The sequence below is a fragment of the Phalacrocorax carbo genome, chromosome 2, assembly GCF_963921805.1.
Source record: "Phalacrocorax carbo chromosome 2, bPhaCar2.1, whole genome shotgun sequence".
NCBI lineage: Eukaryota > Metazoa > Chordata > Aves > Suliformes > Phalacrocoracidae > Phalacrocorax > Phalacrocorax carbo.
In genome coordinates this window covers 72,473,005-72,496,960 of record NC_087514.1, presented here as the reverse complement: position 1 = coordinate 72,496,960, position 23,956 = coordinate 72,473,005, and the positions used below count along the sequence as shown (strand labels likewise).

Below are 23,956 nucleotides of genomic sequence, written 5' to 3'. Positions count from 1 at the left end.
CTTCCCTCTGAATTAAAATCCAAAAATGCTGCAACAGCCACTCGTACTAATAGTTTTACAGATGTAAGCTAAGAAACATATTTAAACACAAGCAGTATTTGGAAGAAAAATGTTTTCTGTTCCTGTGATGCAAGAAAAATACTAGCAGTATGCCTGCAATTTTCAATCTTTCATTAAGCAAGCTCCTAAAAATGTTCCATTAGAGATGAAGACTCTTGTATAGTAAATTCAAAGCTGCTGACAGTAGCTTTGTTTTTTCCTTAGTTCACTTTTGTCCTTACAAACAGTCCATGGTATCTTATGGTCTGCAATTCCAGGTTGAAAAAGTTCTCTAGTATGTAACCATCAGAAAGGAGCTAAAAAATAACCATTACATATATGTCAAAGGCAACAGAGATGCCTATATTTCATGACTGTTTAGAGCACAAAACCCCTGAGGAACAGATTAGTCCCTATTCCAAGGGTCTTGTTTTTTATTCACAGGTGTTGAGGCCTAGATGCAGTGTGTTTTCTTTTTGCTTTTCTAGAGGCAGTAAGCAGTCAGGAAAAGAACCCTACCTGGCCCCAGGAAAAGCACAGGATGACATCAAATTAAAATGCTCGAGGCCTACTAAACAGCCATTTGAGGGAACCACAAAAAACACAAGCAAGTCACACATGGAATTACCACGATGTCAGAAATAATCTGAAAGCAGGAGAAAATTTTGCAATGCAACGTTTTGCATGGATATTCATGAAATCAGTTCTTACCACCTCTAGTATGCGATCAGCCTCTGGGTAAATGTGTAAAAGAATGTGGCCGGGGGTACCTCTTATCACAGTTTCAATGCAGAACATCTCCTGTAATCTCTGGTCTTGTCAAAGCACTGTGTTTTGTTTTTAAATAAACTGACACATTCATTCAAGAAGTCTGATGTTCAGCATCCAGATTCCACCACTACATGATGTAAGCAACCTCTTAAATGCAGTTACTACTTTCAGCTGGCTCTTGCAAAAATCTCATTGTATGCAGTTCCACATGTCTTCCTTTTGCAATCAAGGACTCCTACAAATACTACTGTAAGTTATAAAATGTCCACGACTGTTGTAAATGTTGTTCTATGAACAAGCAATGCTAGGTGCTCAGCTGTCCTGTGCCACCTCTGCAATTCACCCTGCCTCCCTAGAGACACCATGACCACTGTTACCAGAAGACAGAGAAGTTCTTTGTTCACCTCCACCGCTGGACTGACTCAGTTCCAGCTTGCACTCCAGTGCTAGCTCCAGTGCAACTCCACTTGTTCCCCTTTTCATGAAAAGACCCTCAAACGCTTCAGCTATTCTTATCTCCTGCCCTTCCAGCGCTCTTGATAAGACCAGCAACCTGATTAATTTTAAATGAAGGAGGAGTACTCTTCAACTGTACCTTCTAAATGTATCGATCAAACATCCCATCCATGCTGAGGCTTGCCATCTATTATTCTTCTGTCGCAAACACTGCTGTTCTTCAGAAGAATCCACTTCATCTTTACCGGACATACTTTGCTGACCCTTGCACACTTTCGTGAAACCACTCGAGTGCATGGATCTTCTTCCAATGACCAAGTGTAGTATCATCTCATCTTTGCCATAGCATAAGTATGTTCAGTCACTGTTTTTTGTGGGCTCCAGTTTTATGATCCCCATGCCTTCATTTCTTCCTCCCCCTGCCTTACTTTTGTTTCTAACCTTTAGTACTTGAAGCAGTATGAATGTTCTATGACATCCAATCTGTGAGAGAACTAAACCTCAACCATAAAAGTAATTTTTTGGCTAACTAACTACTGTACAGAGCGGAGCAAAAGCTAGTATAAGGCTTTTAAGTGAAATGTGCTCAAGAACAGCCATTTGTGTTTCCATGTGCACTGGAATTTTCCTGAGCGCAAGCTCTGCAAGTGGAATTGCAACACTTCACAGATCCAGGCTTTGGTAAGGCTCCGAGAGCAACATACCCCTATGTACTTACTGACCTTCAGAGAAGGTTTGCCCCCTATAGCACCCTCAGCAGTGACCATGAATTAAAACACAGTTTTGGCTACCACAAACTGGTAAATAAAATTTTACTTGCAAAAAAAAGTCTAATTGTCTTTTGTCATTTATTTTAACTTAATTAAGGCTAACAGATGAACAGAAGCAACTGGAGTCTATTTTTTTCCAGAATGGCCCCACTTAAGATGACAGCAAAAAGGTGTCAGTAGCACTGCTTAAGACTTCAGTTCATCAGTAACAGAAATACACCTGTGTTTTCTTAAACTAAAATTGATCATAAGGACACTTAATGAGACAAACGGCTAGGACAGCATACACTGAACTCAAAAGTAAAAAGATCTTAGTGACACCAAAAGCAGCAGGATTACACGCCCTCGTTCCCCTAGGGTCACAGAGCCACAGTTATTTGCAACTGCAACAAAGAGGTTCTGTTTAATAAAAAAATATTTATTTCAAACATATTTATGGCATATGATTTCAGTTTGTTTTAATACCACAGAAAGACTAGAAGGATTTTTTAAAACAAACTAGTTTTAGCCAGAACAAAATTTTGCCTCCTACAGTTAAAAACAACACGAAAATTTATTTGCGGAAACTCCTTCCCGCTTTGCCAAGTTCCCAAGATTTGCCCTTTGATCTTGATTTTGCAGAACATTTATCTTGTTTTCAGAATATACTTGCTAATTTTTAGTCCAATTAATTGGTAAGTTGCTTAAATAAACCACTAGCTTTTAATGAAAGAAAACTGTGATCTCCTAACAGGAAAAGGCTGCTACACAGCTCTTGCACTCACCCATTTCATACTCCTGAAAGTACATTTAGGGTCATACCTTGTATGGATTACTTTAAGGCATTTTTTTCATGGCTCTTTACAGAAACTGAACATAAAATTAATATCACATGCATTTCAAATCCTGTCATGGCAATGTTTTAATTATCACCATGAATATGGGGACTGAAAGATAGAACTGAAAAAGAAAAATCCCAATTACAGTATTATTTCTGCACACAAAGCAGTACATGGGAATGCAACATAACCAAGCCGTGGCGTTCATGAAAGCCTTGCCTATCCCAGCCTGAGTCTGCACAGAGCCATCTCAGAAGCACTGTGGTGTGACACGGTTTATCTGTAGTTGAGGTAGACTACACCTGAATAATGGAGAGCTATATGGATATCCTTCAAGACTATTATACTATTTTAATTCATATACATGTGATAACCTACTTCAGTCCAAGGATTATTTTGCTTCACAGACCTGAGGTGACTGAAGCGGAGCTTATACTTGCATGTGAACACAGATAATTGCTACCAAACAACAGCGCATACAAGATTACTCCCTTTCTCTTCTCAGCAGTGAAACTTCATATCCCAGAGAGGGGGGGAATAATAAAAAGTACACCAAAAAATTACATTAAAAACTTTCCGAGTAGCCTAATTGTCATTAGACTTATTATACAAACAATGAAAGCTGATGCCACTCCAGATCAATTCTAGCAGTAAAAAGCAAGTTACCTTTAATTTTGAAGCCTGTACCCAAACACTGGAAAAATAAACTGAAAGAACTTGTAACAAACAGGCAACAAACCCGCCTAAATCTGTAGAAGATAACTATGGAAACCACTTCAGCTTATCCTCTGACCATGCACAAAACCAAAAGAAAACAGCAAAAACTGTTTGCTGTCCTGGGTAGACTGCAGACCTGACTTCTCTACACTTAGAGGAGAGGTGGAGAAGCATCACTGAGAGACAGTATCACAACCACCTGCCTACAGGTGCATCTCAAGTCTGGAAATGGTCTCCAGCCCTCCTGGAAACAGCAAGTGCTCCTAGAAGACTAGAAACCGGAGATGGTCTGGGAATTCTTAAGTGTTTTGGAGTCTCCCACCAAGTGTTCATAAACTGCAATACAGCCTTGGACAGCCACAGCTGGAAGCAGTAATTCACTGGGTGTTCTGTATCGCTGTGGAGTCAGCCACGTTGCCTTCGTCCAGTTACTGAACTGGCATTCATATCACTGCCACTGTCAGTAAGCACTACAGGATATTGTTACCTGTACAGCTCTTGGGACCCTCCAGCTGTGACTGGTATTTGTTGCTCTGGGCTACAATCCACAAACATGCATCCCGCAACAACTGCAGTCCCAAAGAGCTCATCATCCAGAGGAACAAGAGAGATTCAGGGAGGGAAAACAGAGTCACAGGTGAATGTCACAGTTTATTCATGGGGAAATGAGTTGTTTCTACCAGAAGCAGAAAAGGAAACATTTTGCATTATCAAAATATTTCTCCCCAACATTCAATGTATTGAACAATAAGACTTGTCCCCATTTTGTTCCGCCTAATGAGCACTTGTTGTTACAGTATTAAGCACTACATAAACAAGACTCCCAGATATCACACTATGAGGCTAATTGACTGGTTGCAGTTGCTCATCTTCCCACATCTCTCACACCTTTATGAAGTCACAGCAGTAATATCAAAAGCAAGCAGGTGAAAACTCTTGATTTAAATGACAGTGAGCTCTTAAAAGAAAATTCTGATGCAGCATAGGCAATCACGAAGTACCAAGTCCCTCCAGGGCCCTGACCCAGTATCTGCTGAAACATCCAGGAGTCTAGTTCATGATGTGCAGAGAAAACAAAGGCATTCGAGTATTATTCTTTATTGTCCAGCTTGTTTCACCTCCCACCCTCATGCTGCATTGTTGAAAACCTATGTCATGAAGAATACATGATCCTGACCCTCCCAGAAAAACCTGGCCACAAGGCCACCCCCCATAGAGGTGAAGATCTCAGTGTCCGGATCAGTAGGTCCTGACACACTGTGGCTGGTTAGGCTCAGGGTGGGCAACACAGAACTTGTCTTTTTCCCTTCTATTTTTGTACTTGGAATGCTGCTTTCAGGAAAGCCTGTTTTAGTTTCTATACACTTCCCTCCGTCTCCTCCCTCCACAGCCTTCTCAACTCTCGCAGCAAATGAATCAAAAACCAATTTAGGAATTGGTCAATAACAAGAAGTTCAGATGAAAACACAGCTTTCAAGGACCATTCACTGCAGGTTGGTTTTGGCTTTCATCTCCCCAGGGAATCCTGGCCCCCATCGTAGCTATAGACACCTGCAGGAGGCACGGGTTGTCTTTGCACAGAAGTCTTGCTGCACACACACTGTAAATCCAGTGCTTCCCAATGTGCCAGATACATCGGGTGCATGCACACATCCTCAGAATGGCTCAACTGGCTGCAGAGTGCAATATACATACCCAGCTGGGGAAAGGCTGTTCCGTACAGAACTTCATGTAGCCAAGATGCCTTTGTGACATTAGCGATGGGATATAAAGGATCACTGAATGAGATGCAAGTAAGAAAAGTGGTGTTTAATTCTTTTGCTTCCATACAGTTCCAACTAAAGTTTCACACCTCAAGAATTATAGCAGCTCATTTGCAAAAAGAAAAAAAAATGGGGAGAAAAAAAGGAGAAATTTAAAGAGGTATCTTAAATCTGCTTCCCCCTCAATTACTCTGTAATTGTTCTTGTGATCAGAAACAAAGTCACGAGGGAAACAGAAGCAAACTCAAGCTCATCAACACGGGAAATCCTTCCGTTCTGAATTCCCATAAAACAGAGTGGGCTGGGAGAGTATCCATGTTTTGCTATCACAGAACAGACAACTGGAACAAAGAATGCAACTGTAGACATAATCCTATAATATGCTGCAGCTCATAAGGAGCTGTAAACCACATAAGCCCTTTTTTTAATGATGATCAGGAGTAAGACACGAAGGACAGACAAGCCTGGACAGAAGATGAATAAACATCAGCTACCACATCCTAAAATAATTGTCAAGTACCCAAACCAACCACAGAATACATTGCACATGACCAGTTTCTGCTAAGATCAATAATATACTTCCTCATGGCAACTCAGCTTTGATAGTATGGTCTCACAGATTTTATTATTGCTATTTCCAACCTTGACTAAAGCTTTCAAGGCTTCCTGCTTTACTAGAACACACACATCATAGTAAAAGTAATTAAAAATGCAATGAGCTTTAAACCTCCTCTAAACAACTGCAGAGACCTCCTACATAAGAGTGACACTCTTCAGGTAGTACTTCCCTGTGCAAGTCCTGTAACAGCTGAACAAGAAATTATTTCTTTGATTCTCATTTCCTTCTTTCACTCCTCCTTTCCCTCTCTCTCTTTCTCTCTCTATTCCCTCCCTTCCACAAACAGGAAGAACAGAAAAGCAGGGCAGGGTTTTTATTACAAAACCATGGAAACATTTGAAGGGCCGTAGAATGTTCCCAGACTGACTAGAGCTACCCTAGAGCAGTGATCACCAACCTTTTTTTTTTGATGGCGCAAAAAGTAAAATAGTTTTTGAGCACAGACCTCCGATATATGTGTATTTATTTATAAATTATACACATGTCCCACTGTACTACTATAGTATGCATATTATAAAACATACACAAAAATAGGAATTAAAAAAGGATGAGGATGATGAAAGAATCACCACTGTAACAGCTGCAGAGCACTAAGTCTCAGGAGCTTTGTTAGCAAGTCTGGTAGAAACAAAGAGTTGGTCCAAACCTATTACAATGCAGCTACAGTGAGACGCAGTTTTCTTCCTCACTATAGCCTATGAATTGTGATCAGTCAAGGTGCTGAACAGCAGCAGGCAATGTATCTGTGCAGCTTTTTAAACCTCATTTATGAATAAAGGTTCTCCACTAGATTAAGTTCTTCCACATGCTAACAATACTTAACAACCTCTCTCCCCCTGAGTATTTCTACTTCTGGAGTTAATACCAGATAACTTAAAACACAACAGTACACAAAGCTTTCCTTTATAATAAACTACTAGATGATTGTCTACATCATTCTATTCATGGATGTCTTCAAAGAGCACAAGACAGAAACAGATGCTGAGTTCAGTGAATAGGCTTTACAGTATTTTCTGTCTTACTGCTGACATCTTGCCTTCTGCAACTGTATGCTTTTTGGTTGTACTGAAAAAATATGTTTGGGGGGTATTAAAATAAGCTGTTGAAACAAACCAACCAAAAACCAACAACCCTCGTTCTCTTTCAAAGCAGATGATCTCTAAACACGATTTGCTTTTCTAAATCACAGCTATCAACACTGCTTGTCCCAACTCTTTGGCAAAGTTACAGAAACACAGTGCACTCAAAAGCTGTTGGCCTTAGAGCATGCAGAAGCAATCTCCACTATTCAAAGACTATTCTGTGCTCTTCCATTTATAATGTTGGCTTAAAGACGTTTAGCACTTAACAATACATAATAAAGACAAAAGCTTAGAGCCTCAAGGAGTCTACACAACTTTAATCTCCCAATCCTGCAATTTCCACCATGTGGCTGGGCTGGCACTAATCAGAAGCACATGGAGGCTATGTATTAATTGCTATGCAAATGAAATGAGCGGGTCACAAGTTCAAAACAGACCAAGGAAGGCTATTAAAGCATGGAACCCTTTTGCACAGGGTGCTGGGGAAGATAAAAGCTTGTGCCTTGAAGCTCTCGCAGCTCTAGTCTGCCCAGCTTGAACCAGACAAAAATAAAACCCCAAATGAGAGCTTTCAGCCTTGCACTGCAGTGAAGGCAAAGAACTCTGCCCCCAACACTCTTCTTAATCCAGGAAACCATAACCATACTACCAAAGTCCTGCAAGCAGTGTTGGCTTTTTCAGGCCCCCCAGAAGCTGTTCATAGCCCTTATTCCTCTTGTAACTGCAGATGCTGTGACCTACTTCCTCCCAAACACAGAGGGAAGAAATAGCATACCTAAAGCTAAACATATATATGAAAGCTAAACACTTTCATATATAGGCACATTTTGCCCTGAACTCCAGGGATAGAGCTATCTATGGAAAACATACACGGCTCACATCTTCATATTTCTTACCATTCAAAAGAGCCCTTCAGTTTTACAAATATACAAGAAAATTAGCATTCTCTGCTTCCTCAGCCAGGCCTTCTACTTCTGATCTGCCCTATTTCTTACTAGGAAAGGATGTTTCACTCTCCCTTTCTGCTTCCCTTCTTTCAAAACATTACAGAACTCCTTTCTAGGTAACTATTCCTAGCTATCAAGTTCCCAATTAGGTGATTTGACCATCAGTGACAATATCATCTGTTCCTCCTATTATGAGCAGGCTCTGCTCTAGTAGCTGTGTCCTTATGATCAGGTCCATCATGAAAAGACATATGAGTTATGTAATATAAAATTTATCTGGAACACATACCAAACTTCCTAGAAACCCTAAACCCATTATGGACGTATTTCATTCGAGCATCGTTCTTTCAGTGACAAATACATACCCTTAAATTAACAGGGGTATTAGGATAATATTTAAATAGGTAATACCAGTTTTCTCTTCCCCAAAAGCATAGATCCCCTTTCTCAATATCAAGTCGTTATAATATCTGGACAGGTGTCCTGTTTGTTGTTTAAAGCCATTGGTCACAGTGCACTGGTAAAACACTGATTTGGCCTAATCACATTGACCCATGCTTGCTAAAGTTAGAACCTACTTTTCACGAGATGTCAATACTGCAGCTACGTTCTCCCATTTTTTATTCTAATAGCACAGAATATATCCGTCTTCTGCTGCTTTATGGGAAAAAAAAAAAAACCCAACACAAAACCAACAAAACAAAACAAAACAAATTTACATACTGACCAGATAACCTAAAAGCAAACACTTATTTTCCAAGTCTCTATATTCTCTATCCACAATCCAGCTTGCTGTCATACCAGTACCTCAACAATGTTGACGTAAGGTGAACAAAGAAAAAAAATTAAACATACAGCAATACAGTTTAACCACAAGGTTGCAGTCTTTTAACCCTATCTTACTAATATATCTATCTACTTGCATTTGTAAATATGTTCCTTTTTTTTCTCTCTCTCTCCTTTTACCTGGTCATTGGATAGGGGAGAAAAGGAAAATTATTCTGTATTGCAAATGAAACTAAATCTACAGATCAACAATCTGTGCATGGAACAGCAAAGATAGGAGTTACAAGAAACTCTTGCAAGAGATTTAACCCATTTTTAATACCATGAGCCTACTAAACGTAAAGCATATTTTTCTTTACCCAGAATTATTGCTTTTCACTTATGTGTGATCATATGCATATCATAAAATAACACAACTCATTTAGAGGATGTGGCTTTATGTGCAAGAACCAAACATGACAACAGTTGTTTCAGCAGTATATCCCCTAATGCCTACATCTCTCCATGAAACTGCACTAGTAATAAATCTATAATAGGCAACACAAACTACTGCAGAACATAGAAATTAACTTAAGTTATACTTACTGTAATCTGGGAAGCATCCATGAATTGTAGACCAAAGTAATCAGTTTCCACAAGGTCCAAATGATATACAATCTGGTCAAACAACTCCTGTCCCTTTGCATTTTTCTGCAACAGAAAAGAAAGCGTGGGTTTTTTGTGGGTGGGGTTTTTTTTAAGCTCAAATGGGGGAGAGGAGATGCACAACGTAAAATAATATCTAAACAGTAATTTTATTTATTCTAAAGAATTGTACTGACATTTTATTTTCTTCAAGAAAGTTACAGTGACACGTTGCTGTCTGCAGCTATTCCAACAGCATCAGACTTCACTCAAAGAAAACTTTCGAAGTTTGCTGTAACTTTAAGTGTAGGAGAGAAGGGCAAGTCTTATGTCCTGTAAATGTCCTAAGACACAGAGCCAACCTCTTAAAACCCAGTAAGCCAAATTCTCCAGTAAAAGCTTCCTTGAAACACTGCCTGAAATCTGCTGGCTGTTATCACACGTCAACTGCAGTCATGCAATGCCATACCACCCCTCAAGCTGCAAAATAAATTCTGGACAGCTTGAATACCTGAAGAGCACTTTGAGGTAAACTAATGGGATTTGATAAGAATCTTTCAATAATGTTGCTAATTGCAATCACATTTACAGCCTTTTCAGGCAGAAACAAAAAAGGCAAAAAAAGCTACAATTCTTACTTGCCATGCCATCTGAAACACATAGGCATGGAAATAAAACTAACCTCAATCATGGGCGATGGGTACTAGTAGAAAATAGCCAATCTTAAAGCTAAGCTGCATTGGCCTGTGTACTTGTTCTGAGGTTAAGCCAATAATTTATATACCCAGTGCTTCAACTTCAAACACTAGAAGCAGCAAAGCACAGAGGTTACAGGTGGGTAGGAGGAAGAGGGAAGTTATGGAACAAATCCTCCTGGGGGCCATCACAAGTCAACTGAAGCACATGATTGGGAAAAGCCAACATGGCTTCACCAAAGTCAGATTGTGCTTGACAAACCTGGTGGCCTTCTATGACAAAGTGACTTGCCTGGTTGACAAGAGGCGGCCAGTGGACATTGTCTACCTGGACTTCTTCAAGGCTTTTGATAAGGTCCCCCATAGTCTCCTCCTGGAGAAATTAATGTGTTATGGCCTAGACAAGTGGTCTGTGCAGTGGGTGGGGACCTGCCTGACAGGCCGCACCCAAAGGGTGGTGGTAAATAGCTCCTTTTCAAACTGGCAACCTGTCACTAGTGGAGTCCCCCAGGGATCGATATTGGGCCCAATGTTATTCAACATCTTTATATGTGATCTGGATAACGGCATCAAGTGTAGCCTGATGAAGTTTGCTGATGACACCAAGTTGAGTGGGGAAGCAGACACTCCAGAAGGGAGAGCTGCTCTGCAGGGAGATCTGGATAGGCTGGAAGAGTGGGCCAGCAAGAACCTTATGAAGTTCAGCAAGGAGAAGTGTAAGGTCAGGCACCTGGGAAAACATAATCCAGGAGTGCAGCACAGACTGGGATCCACCTGGCTGGAGAGCAGCTCTGTGGAAAGGGACCTGGGGGTTCTGGTGGACAGGAAGCTCAACATGAGCGAACAGTGTGCTGCTGCGGCCAAGAAGGCCAACAGGGTGCTGGGTTGCATCAAAAAGGGCATCGCCAGCAGAGAGAAAGAAGTCATTATCCCACTCTACTCAGCGCTTGTCAGGCCACACCTGGAGTGCTGTGTGCAGTTCTGGTCCCTGCTGTACAAAAAGGATGGGGACAGGCTGGAAGGGGTCCAGAGAAGGGCCACCAAGGTGATCAAAGGACTGGGAAGCCTGCCATACAAGGACAGGCTGGGAGAGCTGGGTTTGTTCAGCCTTGAGAAAAGGAGGCTCAGAGGGGATCTCATCACCATGTACCAGTACTTAAGGGGCAGCTACAAAGAAGATGGAGACTCCCTTTTTACATGGACTCACATGGAGAGGACAAGGGGGAATGGACACAAGCTGCTCTTGGGGAGATTCCGATTGGACAACAGAGGGAAATTTTTCACACTGAGGACAGTCACCCATTGGAATAATCTCCCCAGGGAAATGGTTGACTCGACCATGTTGGGCACCTTCAAGGGTTGGCTGAACACGGTGCTGGGCCATCTTGTCTAGGCTGCGCTCTTCCCAGAAAGGTTGGACTAGATGATCCCTGAGGTCCCTTCCAACCTGTGATTCTGTGAAACCAATTTTTCTTGCAAACCCTGTTGTGTTACTTGGGGAAGGAAGTTTTCAAGTTCCTGAGTTAAAAAACCCCTTGGCTAAAAATAAAAGAGGGGATCATAGATCTCAGTAAGAGACTGAAGCTACAGGTATATTTTATACAGGAAAGTACCGATCTGGAACCACTTTTGTGCCTGCTGTCCCTTATACACCTTTGAGGATTTTTGTTTTAATTTTTATTTTTTTAAAGCTCTAACATATTAGTCGTTCCCACTTCATCCCAAAATGTAGCAAAATTCTCTAATTTCAGCTGAAAGAAAGCTTGACAGTGTTCAGTTCCTTTAGTTTGGCTTCCTGCACAAAAGCAGCATCAATTGTAACGTGCAGAACTCCTGCCCAGGATTCCAAGCTGTCTAAAACCTGTCTTCTCCAGCAAAAAAACAATATGAAGATTTTTCCAAGAAGGTCAAGTAAGCTTAGGTGTAAGTAGCAAATTTTATTTGAGTTGAGTTTTTTAGGTTTTGGTGGTTTGTTTTGGGGTTTCTTTTTTTAGTGTTTTGGTTTGTTTTTTACTAACAAAGCAGAAGCACAGAAATCTAATCTTATAAAATCTCAGGAACAGCATTAGGAGCTGCATTAAAACAAGCATTAAGTTATCAAACTTATAACAAGCATTAAGCTATCATCCTAAGATACTGCTTTATTATTTTGGGAGGGGCAAGATGTGAATAACAGACAATCTTAATCAAAGTTCAACATGCTATTGAAAGCAGATGAGACTACAACAGCTTTTTAAAGCAGTATCTTGCTAGGAAACCATCATCTTTAGATGTACGATAATTGCTAAACCAAATTAAAAAGTTTGTTAAAAGGTATCCAGAGCATATTTCCTCATATGTAGTACATTCAGAACTTGTTAAAAGAAGCCAAACCAAAGCACAACTGAGTCTGCTCACATGCAGGAGGAGAAAACCCTCCGAAGCAATAAAAATAGAAACAGCAAGATATGAGGAACTCACAAAACTAGGGAAAACTGATCTGATGCCCTATGATCACTCTATTCCTGGTTGCTTGCTTTATGGCATTAACTACCTGTTTATCTTCAACTGCCACACACCCAATAGAAACCAGAGAGAGCACACTCCACCTTCTGTACCCAAATAGTAGTTAATGTTCAACATATGTGTTACATGGAGAATAGCTCTGTACTGCACAGCTAGACCATAAAATGCAGTATTACATACATAGCTTACAGGAGATTATAACATTTAACTTGTCAGGAAATGAGCTTTCCCAGCAACTCATACCACGTAGATGACAGACCTGCTGCAGCCAACAAACTGCTGACAAAATACTTTTTTTGCTATGTTACACTAAAGGGAGAGATAAAAGTGGCAACTCCTTTCCCCTACTAACAGTAAAGGATGACCCGTTCTCCTTTCTTTTGCCTCTTCACTGCCTGACAATCTAGGGAGTCAGATTGCAGACAGATAACTTGGTACTGGTGCACTGAATGAAATGGGAGGTACAGGCAAAATACAAGGGTTTTTCCTCAGGAATTACATATACCCACTTGCGTAAAAGTGGTCTCTAACGGAAAAAAAAAGTCCATATTATAAGAAATCTCTGATTTTCATAGTCTTTTCCTCCTCTCCCTCCTTCTTGATAACACAGAAGCTAAAGAAAAAAGCTTCCTCTATCAAAACCTGGTATCACATAAAGAATATGAAAATTTCACAGAACAAAATTTTCATAGTAGATAAAATCAGTTGGAATTTAACAAATGACGCTTTTTCTACAGACCCTCAACTTGTGCATATTTTTGGAAGATACATGTTAAAAAAGAAAAGCACCCTTAAACTACGATTATTTTACAGTCCCTCCTTGCTACACAGATGGCTCAGAACTGTCAGATGTAAGAGACCTGCATAACCTCCATCTCAAAAAAAGGGAGCATATGGCAACAGACTATATATCTGTACTATTATATACAGTTACTACTTTGTTGTTACGAGAGTTGTTATAATTGGGAACAGTAATGTAAGGAAAGCTGCAAAACCTTGTCTGGAGTTGTTTGGTTGGTTTTGTTTTTAAAAGCCCAGCAATTAAACCACTGCCAGTTTCTGCTGGAGCATTCCTTGAAACCAAGGAGAACTTGTGTGAGCACTACGAAATCTCACAGGCAAACACTGGGAGGGCATTTCAGATATCCAGCTTACAAACAAAACTACAGCCGCAACCCAAGGTAGAACTGAACGAGCATGAGGCAGTCACCTGTGTTCTCTTTTGACTCTTTGTCCTTGAAGAAACATAGAAAGACTGAATTACACTTGCAGGTTGGGAAGCTCAATGACAATGAGCAACTACTGAGAAAAAGGTGAAAATAAGGCAAGAAAACTTAAAAAAAAAACAAACAAACAAACCCCAAAAAAGTGTTTCATGTCAGTCAGCCCTGTCCTGATTGACAATCATGCCAGTTTCCTCCACTCTGTATCCTGGAAGCCCTTCTCAAACAAAAATAATGCCCCATCATACTTTCTTTGGGACCATGAATCATAGCATCAAAGAAAATTCTTACTTTTAATACGGATTTATTGCTGGGTCCTCCTACAAGGACTCAAACTGGCATGGGTATAAAGCACCTTGCAGAGCCACAGCGACAGCTGCATGGCCCATATTTCACGCAGGCTGAGTTTTTAGCTGCCAAAGACTTCCAGTCTCAGGGCATCTATGGAAATTCTTGTCAGCTAAAACCTGACAAAACAAAGATTAACTTCTCTAATTAGAAACTCTTCCAGACTTGACATGTGAATAGGCAAGAGGTTTTAACATGCTTTTGGTGGGCATGAAGGAAAGGGCAAATTCATCAGCCAGAGACATTTTACACCAACTGGCTCTGTCCAAACAGGGTGATCGGTGTTGATTTTAGCTATTCCAGAAGTGTTTGAAAGGTTCTGCCAAAGGGCATGAAAAGGGGACACAGAAGCCAGAAAAGTCCCAGTTTAGTGCAGATATAGTGCAAGAAGGCCATTGATCAGCCTCAGAGCACGCGCAGCGAAGCTGGAGAGCTTCTGCGCACACCTTCCCCAAACCGAAGTGCAGTATGTAGGAACCAAGCACAGTGCATTACATGAACCCAGGTGGAGTGGCTGAAATTACTGAGTCACACTAGAGAGTTCAGATTACAGCAGTACAAAGGAACTATTAACAGATTTCAGAAATAGCTGAAGTTGTGCTTGGGAAAACAACTTGTCAAATAGGCCAGGAGTACATGAAATAGCCTACAAGTTGACAAAATGATAGGAAAAAAAAAAGGAAAATAAACTACTGCCAAGAAAAAAGTCAAAGCCAATTAACTATAATGTGTCCCCAACTGAATAGTGAGTAGTAGCAGAAATTAGTAGGTAGGTCACATTTAGTTTCTTTTTCTACAGAAACCACAGGATTATGGATTCTGAAATATGTAAAATATTTCTGCAGAGTGGGCTGCTATGATCTCATGGTCCCAGACACCAGGTTTTAGCTTCTAGAAAGTTAGCAAAGGAGTATTTGTTGCTAGCAATCCTCTGCTCTGCAGGCCTGATCACTGCACTACTCCAATGGCATTAGCATTTCTTCTCCCTGGCATTTCCTGGAACAGGGTAGCTCAGTATGTTCTGCTCAGTCCTCTTACACTGCAACCATTATTAACTTATTTTTCAAGCCTATAACTAAGACTTTATCTGCTGGCCATATTTCTTAGTAGTGAGAGCTTGCTTTACCTTTTAACAATCACTGGCAATGCTTTTTCCCCGCACTTCAGATATTCTACAGCCTAAGCGTGCATAAAGCCACCTGGGCTTCCAATTAGCCTTGACTCCTGGTGCTTGTTGTCATCGGTCCTGTAACTTGCTTTCTTCTAGATTGTGAAGCCCTCAGTTTCTCAAACACATTCAACTGTAATGAAAGTAAGCAGTATTTGCATAATTTTGAGCATAACAATGCCACTTTTTCTATATTCTTATAAATCTGTTCATTAGGTCCCTTGGGAACAGCGTGGGACAGACACCACCTTCCACACTTGGTCACTGAGGGGTATGTAATTACAGTGAAGTCATCCTTTGGATCATGACTCTTGTAGGCACATCAGCTCATAACTAAAAAGAGCTGCATATTATACAGCAAAATTGCTATGATATCTAACAGCTTCAGCCAACTACACAGTTGGGGTCATGGCTGGGCTTGCAGAAGCTGCTCTGAAAACCATGCTATCCAGCCCAGCTATGCTGCCATAGTAAATATTGTCAAAGATGGTAACATTTTTTCAAGTTCCAGTTTCCATGCTGCCATCCAGAGACAGCTCTCTGCAGAGGGCATGCTGCTCTCTACAAACTAGTCATGACCTTGGTGCCTGTCCCACCCTCCTCCTAGGAGACCTAATGAACAGATTCACAAGAATATGGAGAGAGTTGCACTTCTGTGCTTGGAACTACACAAATATCACTTTCTTTCAATATGCAATAAATTCAATGTTAAGACTAAAAGAAAAGAAAGTGACTTCCTAATACATCATATTTCAAGTGGGGCCAACTTGCTCAAGCTCCTTGAAGAGGTTATTTTCTTAGCAGTCAACCCCTGACTCAAGTTTTCAGTTCTGGCTCCAAGCTCACTTAAAAATATGTCACTGTTCAAATGACCATTAAGCCTCTTACCCTGTCATGCAGTAACAGCAGCATCGCTTCAGAGCCTGCTACTGCATGCCAATTATGTTTAAATGTAGTATGGACTACAGAAACAAGCAGCGTTCCAGAACGTGCCCAGAAGAAAATACAACTGATGCTGCATGTGAACTTCTGGCTGAAAAAGAATGAAATTCAGTCTAACCTCTTTGAGAAATTAGCTAAAAATAAGAGCCAAAATCACGTCAGAATCACAGAGTTATTTAGGTTGGAAAAGATCTTTAAGATCACTGCGGCCAACCATTAACCTAACACTGCCAAGTTCACCCCTAAACCATGACCCTAAGCACCACATCTACATGTCTTTTAAACACCTCCACGGAAGGCAACTCAACCACTTCCGTGGGCAGCCTGTTCCAATGCTTGACAATCCTTTCAGTGAAGATTTTTTCCCTAATATCCAATCTAAACCTCCCCTGGCACAGCTTGAGGCCATTTCACCTCATCCTATTGCTTGTTACTTGGGAGAAGAGACCAACATCCACCTCACTACAACCTCCCTTCAGGTAGTTGTAGAGAGTGATAAGGTCTCCCCTCAGCCTCCTCCTCTCCAGGCTAAACAACCCCACTTTACTCAGCTGCTCCTCATAAGAACTTGTTCTCCAGACCCTTCACCAGCTTTGCTGTCCTTCCTTGCACACACTGCAGCACCTCAATGTCCTTCTTGTAGTGAGGAGCCCAAAACTGAACACAGTATTTGAGGTGTGGCCTCACCAGTACCAGGTACAGGGGACAACCATTTCCCTACTCCTGCTGGCCACACTACTCCTGGTACAAGCCAGGATGCTGTTGGCCTTCTTGGCCACCTGGGCACACTGCTGGCTCATATTCAGCCAGCTATTGACCAACACCCCCAGTCCTTTTCTGCCAGACAACTTTCCAGCTACTCATCCCCAAGCTGTCGTGATCATTGCATGGGGTTGTTGTGAACAAAGTGCAGGACCCAGCCCTTGGCCTTGGTGAATTGCATACAAGGATGTGGGAGATGTATGCCCATCGATCCAGCCTGTCCTGATCCCGCTATAGAGCCTTCCTTCCCTCAAGCAGACCAACACTCCTGCATATCTTGGTGTCATCTGCAAACTTACTGAGGGTGCATTCGATCCCCTTGTCCAGATTATTGATAAAGATATTAAATGAGACTGGGCCCAAAACCGAGCCCTGGGGAACACCACTTGTGACCATCTACCAACTGGATTTAACTCCATTCACCACAACTCTTTGGGCCCAGCCAGCTCACCAGTTTTTAACCCAGCAAAGAGTACAACCATCCAAGCCATGAGCAGCCAGTTTCCCCAGGAGAACGATGTGGGAAATGGTGTTGAAGTCCTTACTGAAGTCTAGGTAGGCAACAACCACAGCCTTTCTCTCACCCACTAACCTTAACCTCCCCCTGCAAAAAAAAAACAACCCAGAACAACAAAAAAAAGCCAAACACATACACACACAACCAAAGCCCCAGCCCTTCATCAGGAGACAAAAATTCCTCTAAATGGCATTTATTTATTATAACCTTGAAAGCACAAACACTTTACTGCAGTCATTTTTGTCAATGCCCCAAACTAAAATTGCTGTTTCCTGAGGAAAAGCAGCTTATGAGCAAAGCAAAAAAACCCAATCAACATACCAAGCCACTTCCTTCAAATTACTCTCAAAGTCTATGATAAAACTAGGCCTCTCACAACGCACATCACATCAAGGGAATAGGGGGAACCTCAAATAAACAAACAGCATGCTACCATTTAAGTACATTCTCTCTGCTGGTAGATTGGCACTAACAGTGCAAGTGAGCTGGGTTGTGACCAAGATGCCAATGAGAATTTGCAGACAGGTAATAAGAAAGAAAAAATAATCACCAAGCAGTGGGTATAGTCAACCTCACTATTGCTGCACAGCAGCATTTCTCAACAGCACTCAAACTCTCATTTCTCCACCAATTAATGGCAAGAAGAATCAGTGTTCACTCCCTGTTATGGAAGACGGAAATAGGGACTAATGACTGCAAAAGACAAGTAACACCTCTGCTCCTTTTCACAGGACAGCAAGGACTGAAGGTAGAAGGTCTATAGAACTGGTATAGAGGAGAAGCCAGAACAAGAACAAATAAACAGATTATAATATTTTATATGCACCAGGCAAGGCACTACATAAACACACATGGCACTGGGTCATATCACATTGGCCAAGTCTCTCCTATCAGCCTAAGCTTTCTCCCTGCTATATAAGGGCAGTCACTTGTGAATAAAAAAAACAACAACAAATTAAAAACAAAACCAAGAAACCCAAAACACAATGAATTAAGGGTAGGGAGGAATAATATGCCATTTTCAAGCTCTGCAATAGGAATGAAGAAAAGATTTTTAATTATTCATAAAGTACAAACTCACTGAGATGAATGAAAGATTGTACAGCAGCACAGCATTGTACAGAATATACAGAAAATAGGGCAGAGAGGGAATTATCTTACATCAGAACAGTCAGTAAAGAGCCCAAAACCATGCCAAGAAGCCTGCTGGAAAGATGTCATATGTACCGCAACACTTAAACATAAAACAGATTCAAGAAAGCCAGGTGAGATTTGAAGGGTGAGGATATGGTTTCCTTTGCCACTTCATGCATCCCTACTCCCAGTCACTTCCTTCCCCACCTTTGAAACACTCTTGCTCAAAAGGGCAAATAAAACGAGTGGACCAGCTTTGTAAAATGATCTCTACAATGCTAACTTCTTCTGAAAGCTGGTTTTGCACAGTTCTTTCAACATACGTACTTTCACTAACTGAGCTTTACAGTACAGCCCTTCAAAAACTAATTAATGTAGCATACCTAGAACCTCAAATTCCATTTTGGTGGTGAAAAAAGGAGAATGGAACTATCATGTCTCAAGACCTACATTATCTGGAATGGAGAATTTCACCACTTCCTTAGTTTTTTCAGTGACGAGGTCGGGGCTGCCCCATACTGGGCGCAGCTGGTTCCATCTATCTCCACAATGGACCCACTGGCTGCTGGTGGGAAAGAAGCAGGTAGAAAGTCAGGAGCAAAGGAGTGGATTTGAGCCTGGAAAAGAGGTGTCTTTACCTTGACCCACAAGCTTTCTTGTTCCTGTTTTTTCTCTGTATTTTCTTCCCCCATCCTGCTGATGGGGGGACAGAATCAGGGACTGCGTGGGAGACTGGCTGTTGGCTAAGGCTAACCCACCACAGTGGGGAAACCCTTATGCAGAGCAATTTTATATTTTGATCAAGTCAGCAGTCACCTGAAGGGCATGCTGCCTTTGAAGAGCCTTTAATCTCTCCAAAAGCCACATGAAGGGCAAACAGATACTACCGTGATGGGTACCCTGTAAGTGCAATTACTATTGGCAACATTAATAATCAGCACTGACATTTTTATTTTATTGGACTCAGATTAAGGTCAGAGTGTCTGTTTGCTGTCCCTTTCACCTACATGTACTACTGGCAACACAGACCTCTTCTAAGAAAAAAAATCACTGTCAACACTTCTAAATGGCATCCTCAGGCAACAGATTAAAAACTACCATCAGCCACGGAACAAAGTAGTAAGAAAATCCTTACTTGTAACTTTATGTTCTAGAAGTGGGCCTGGACTCCTGTCATTTCAGATACAGACAGGTTACCCCATCACATATCTACATGCAGAGGCACAATTAATTAAAAAAAAAAAGTTATTTGTATGGAAGGAAGATTCTTTTTCACCCCTAGACTGCCAGCTCCCTCTTCTGACCTGCATGAAATAATACATGCATCTCAGGTTCAGGCACACAGCTGAAGAAACACAAAAAGAGGTAGGATGAGGAAAACAAAAACATATGCTGAGACTTCTTAACATACAGGATTCCATTCAAAGTACACTTACAGTTCTGCATCCCCGGAGGAATTGACAGAATTTGATAAAGCTAAGCTATGGGTGTTGAAGTGGCAGCCACCTCTAAGAGACGATACCATCAAAGCCAACACGGACCGTTATGCATCCCTTGTGTGACTTGCCCATTGCCCTCCTGCACAAATCATGGTAGGATATAGGTGCCATTTTGCTGGAGAGCTAGGGAAGATTCTAGGGTAATGACTTTAAATTACATTTGAGAAATAACACAGAACACTGACTGGCATAAGCTAAGCTATCCTAAAAGAGAACAAGGAGAAAGAAGCAAATGCTACTAGAAAAAAATCCCAGGAGAGTTTAGCAAAGACTCTCCGCTTTCTTATGCTAATGGATACCAAAGTTTCAAAAGACATCTTTGGTTTCTTATAAGTCTGCATTTGAGTGCTCCATGAGTAGAAACAGTTTTAAATAGATGCAATTGTACAAATAGAATTTTCCATATGGACACACATCTTTCATATACATTTTGCATGTACGTGTGCCTGACTCAACTCTTCCCAGTCTTTTTAACTTGTTTTTAAATAGGACACTTATGACTGTCTAAAGTAAAACAGTTTAATGATAAGGCTCTACTGGCAACCTTCCTCTGGCATAGACGCAGCTAAGACCAGCAACAATGCCCAGTCAGACATACATGCCATACAAGCCAGAAGTACTTTATGTAAGGGAAGCCTGCAGGCTCCCTGCTGTCCCTGCCTGTGAAGCCACAGGTTCTGTTTCCAACTCTCACCCAAAAGGTTTGTCAGGGCAGCTGTACTACATGCCTAGTAAAGTAGTGCCTACAGGGGGAATTTACATCAGTATAACATCACTACTGATTTAAGCTAACAGTGCTTTAAAACCCCCTCTCCACACAGACATTCACTTACAGGCCACACTGTACAGGCTGGTGCGTGGCCTGTCTTGCCAAAAGCTGTTTCTCAAATATGGGCAATGGGGCAAGGAGGAGGCCACAAAGCTGTGCTGTGGCTGGGAGGCACAACCTAGAAGTGCTGCTCTAAGAACAGATGCCTCAAACAATGCCTTATAGATCATTGCTTTTAGGGTATAGAACAGGACCTGTAAAAGCAAAAAGGTGTAGATTCCTTTAGAAACATCACATATGCTGCAGGAATTTAGTTTTATCTATGTCTGGATAAAACTAGAAGTTTCTTAGAACCACTCCTCTCTCACGGCACAAATAGTGTATACTGTTTATGCTCATACAATTCACATTCAATTGTTTCTGGGGTTTTTTTGTTTGTTTGGTTTGGTTTTTGTTTTAAGTTAAAACATATTAGTGGCACTTTCCATAGCGGAAAATTAATCCCACATGCCTGCTAACATTAGCATTAATTACCTATTCCCTTATCTGGCAAAGTCTTATAAAGTGCTAAATCACATTAATTATTGATCCCCCTGACAGTTACAGTCTCCAAAAGAAGTTTGAAGATGTGAAACGTAGAAGTAGTGACCACAAAGGGAGTTTACAACTCAAGGACAAAGCTCTAAGGTTGTCCTTCCTCATAAACTCTACAGATTTAAAATACAAACTCTTTTAGAAGTTACCTACTTCAGACAACCAACACACTGCAGCGCTCTTCACGCTTTGTTCTTTCATTCACTAAGCCACAGGACCTCTCCAAAGAATCAACTCCAATTATTTGCTTTTCTCTGAAGAGAAGCAGAGATTCAGAGAAGTCAGTAAAACCTCTTGAACTGCAGCTTTATAATCAGCAGTTTAAAAAACAAAGACAGACTAGGTAAGTTTGCCACTAAAAGTATTTTATTTAGTGGGCAGGCTGGGAAGACATAATTCTTTTTAAACACAAACATAATTAGCCAAGTATATGCAATTACGGAATTACTACAGATTACATTTCTCTCTAGAAAGACAGAAGATGGAATAAGAACAGGCATGTGGTTTTTATAGAAAAAAACCTCACTAGTATAATTGAAAAAAGTTAGAGTAGATAATAGTTCAATCATAAATAAATAACCTCTCTCAGATGATGCCACTGCTCAGTGAAAAAAAAAAAAATCTAATAGCAGACCTAGGTTTATTATATTGAAAAGAAGTCCAGCACTCTAATCTCCTCACTGCTGCAAAGGAGTTATATCAGGCAAGATAAATTCTCATCGTGCTATAGAATTTAACTTCTTGCTCTGTTATAAACATTCAGATCTGAAGAAAAAATGGACACCTTACAGCACTGAAATAGGCATGACAGCGCAACATTCTGCTTATCTTCATTCTGAAGAATGAACAACGACTGATGTGCCTGGTTTTTTTTTTTTAATTAAAGTAAAAACACATTTAAGCTAAAAGTTCTGAGTGTCAACATGAGGAGCAGGAAAAACTAGGTTATAGCTAAAATTAATTTCTTGTATTCCATGCTAATCAACAGATGATCCAATCAAGGTAAGTAAGAGGCTGAGAAGTAGTGATTATTAAAAAGACCTCTGATCCCACAGTTAGTATGCAGAAAAGCACAGAACTGATCAGAATCTGGGAAAGTGACATTTTCGAAAAAGACAGACAGAAAAGATGAACCATAAATCCACACAACTGTCAGACTTTTCCCCTGTCAGGTTCCCTGCAAGCTGCAATATTTGCTGCCTGCTTGGAGGGAATATCGTATGCCACCACTTCCTTTGGATGTACTTTGAAAGACTGCCTTCAGAATTGTTTAGACAAAAATACAGATGAAAAGCCAAAAACATGATCAAAGGTACATGCTACATGTACATACATTCCATAGTATAGATAGATTAGCAACAGTTAGAAGGCTACACCACATATGGTTTGATTTGAAAATCCATTCGCACCAGGCTGCAGTTTTTAGTAATTTGCAGGAAGGTTTGAGTTTGTCTTTCACATTCAGGTTTCACTGCCCCTCCTGTCTCCATGCCATTAAATGGATTCTGGCCATTTACATGTCAAGGGAAATAAAACAGAAACCAAAAGACTATAGTGGAAATTAAACCCAAGCACTATGAAGTGGTAAAAAAAATAAAGTATCAGCTTTTCAGCTTGCTTATTTTACCTGTGTATTAACACCACCTTAACAGGAGCTTACACTCTTGATTCAGACCACCACATAAACACAGGAAAACTTCTCTATTGCCACAGCGATTGCCAGAGATTCAGCAGAGCTTAAGCTGGCGACACTCCCAGTTTACTGTAACAGGTTAATGAGGCATTCCTTCTGGCTGTCTCTTTCCACCTGGGCATTTCACCTCAACAGAAGTTTTGCTATGCTTGACAACTTTTACAAAAATCTTTTTCTCAGAGTCCAGACCTCAAAACAGATGAGATCAAACACTCTGAACTGGCCAGTCACACATGGCTGAAATGCTACCATCTCAGTTGTTTAAAATGGTGACTTGGACTTTTAGTAAAACTTTTTTTTTTTTTAAAGAGGGAAACAAATGGTAAGAAATATACCAATTCGTTACTCACAGTAGGAATGTATTAGACCATGCTAGCGTGGTTAAGTTCATTTCCAGAAGCCACTCTAACAGGAAGCCACTGGAGCTGGAGGGATAAATGAACTAGATAAAAATGAAATCACCTTGAGGTGGCCCCAGCAAAGGCTGTACCACCAGTTCTCTGCAGCCACAAGACAGCCTCCATGCAGATATTAACAAAAACCTTTGTTTATAAAGCAGACAAACAAAATCAGCAAGGGGCTCTTTGTCTTAGAAGAATTTTATTTCACAATGAAAGTGAACACAGGAGCAGAGAATTCCCACATACCATACTTAACTAACTATTCAATCAAAATTCAATTAAACCTAAACCACCAACATTGATACCAAGGGTTC

At 40.8% G+C, this 23,956-nt stretch overlaps 1 protein-coding gene across 6 annotated transcripts in view; it reads right to left on the bottom strand.

The window, feature by feature from the left end:
• EPB41L4B (erythrocyte membrane protein band 4.1 like 4B) overlaps positions 1-23,956 on the bottom strand; it is a 191,017-nt gene that overhangs the window by 123,007 nt on the left and 44,054 nt on the right. For all 6 annotated transcript variants that reach the window (XM_064443262.1, XM_064443263.1, XM_064443267.1 and 3 more), the window contains one exon: positions 9,354-9,458. In XM_064443262.1, coding sequence (XP_064299332.1) covers positions 9,354-9,458 — 105 coding nt within the window. The remainder of the gene's footprint in view (positions 1-9,353; positions 9,459-23,956) is intronic.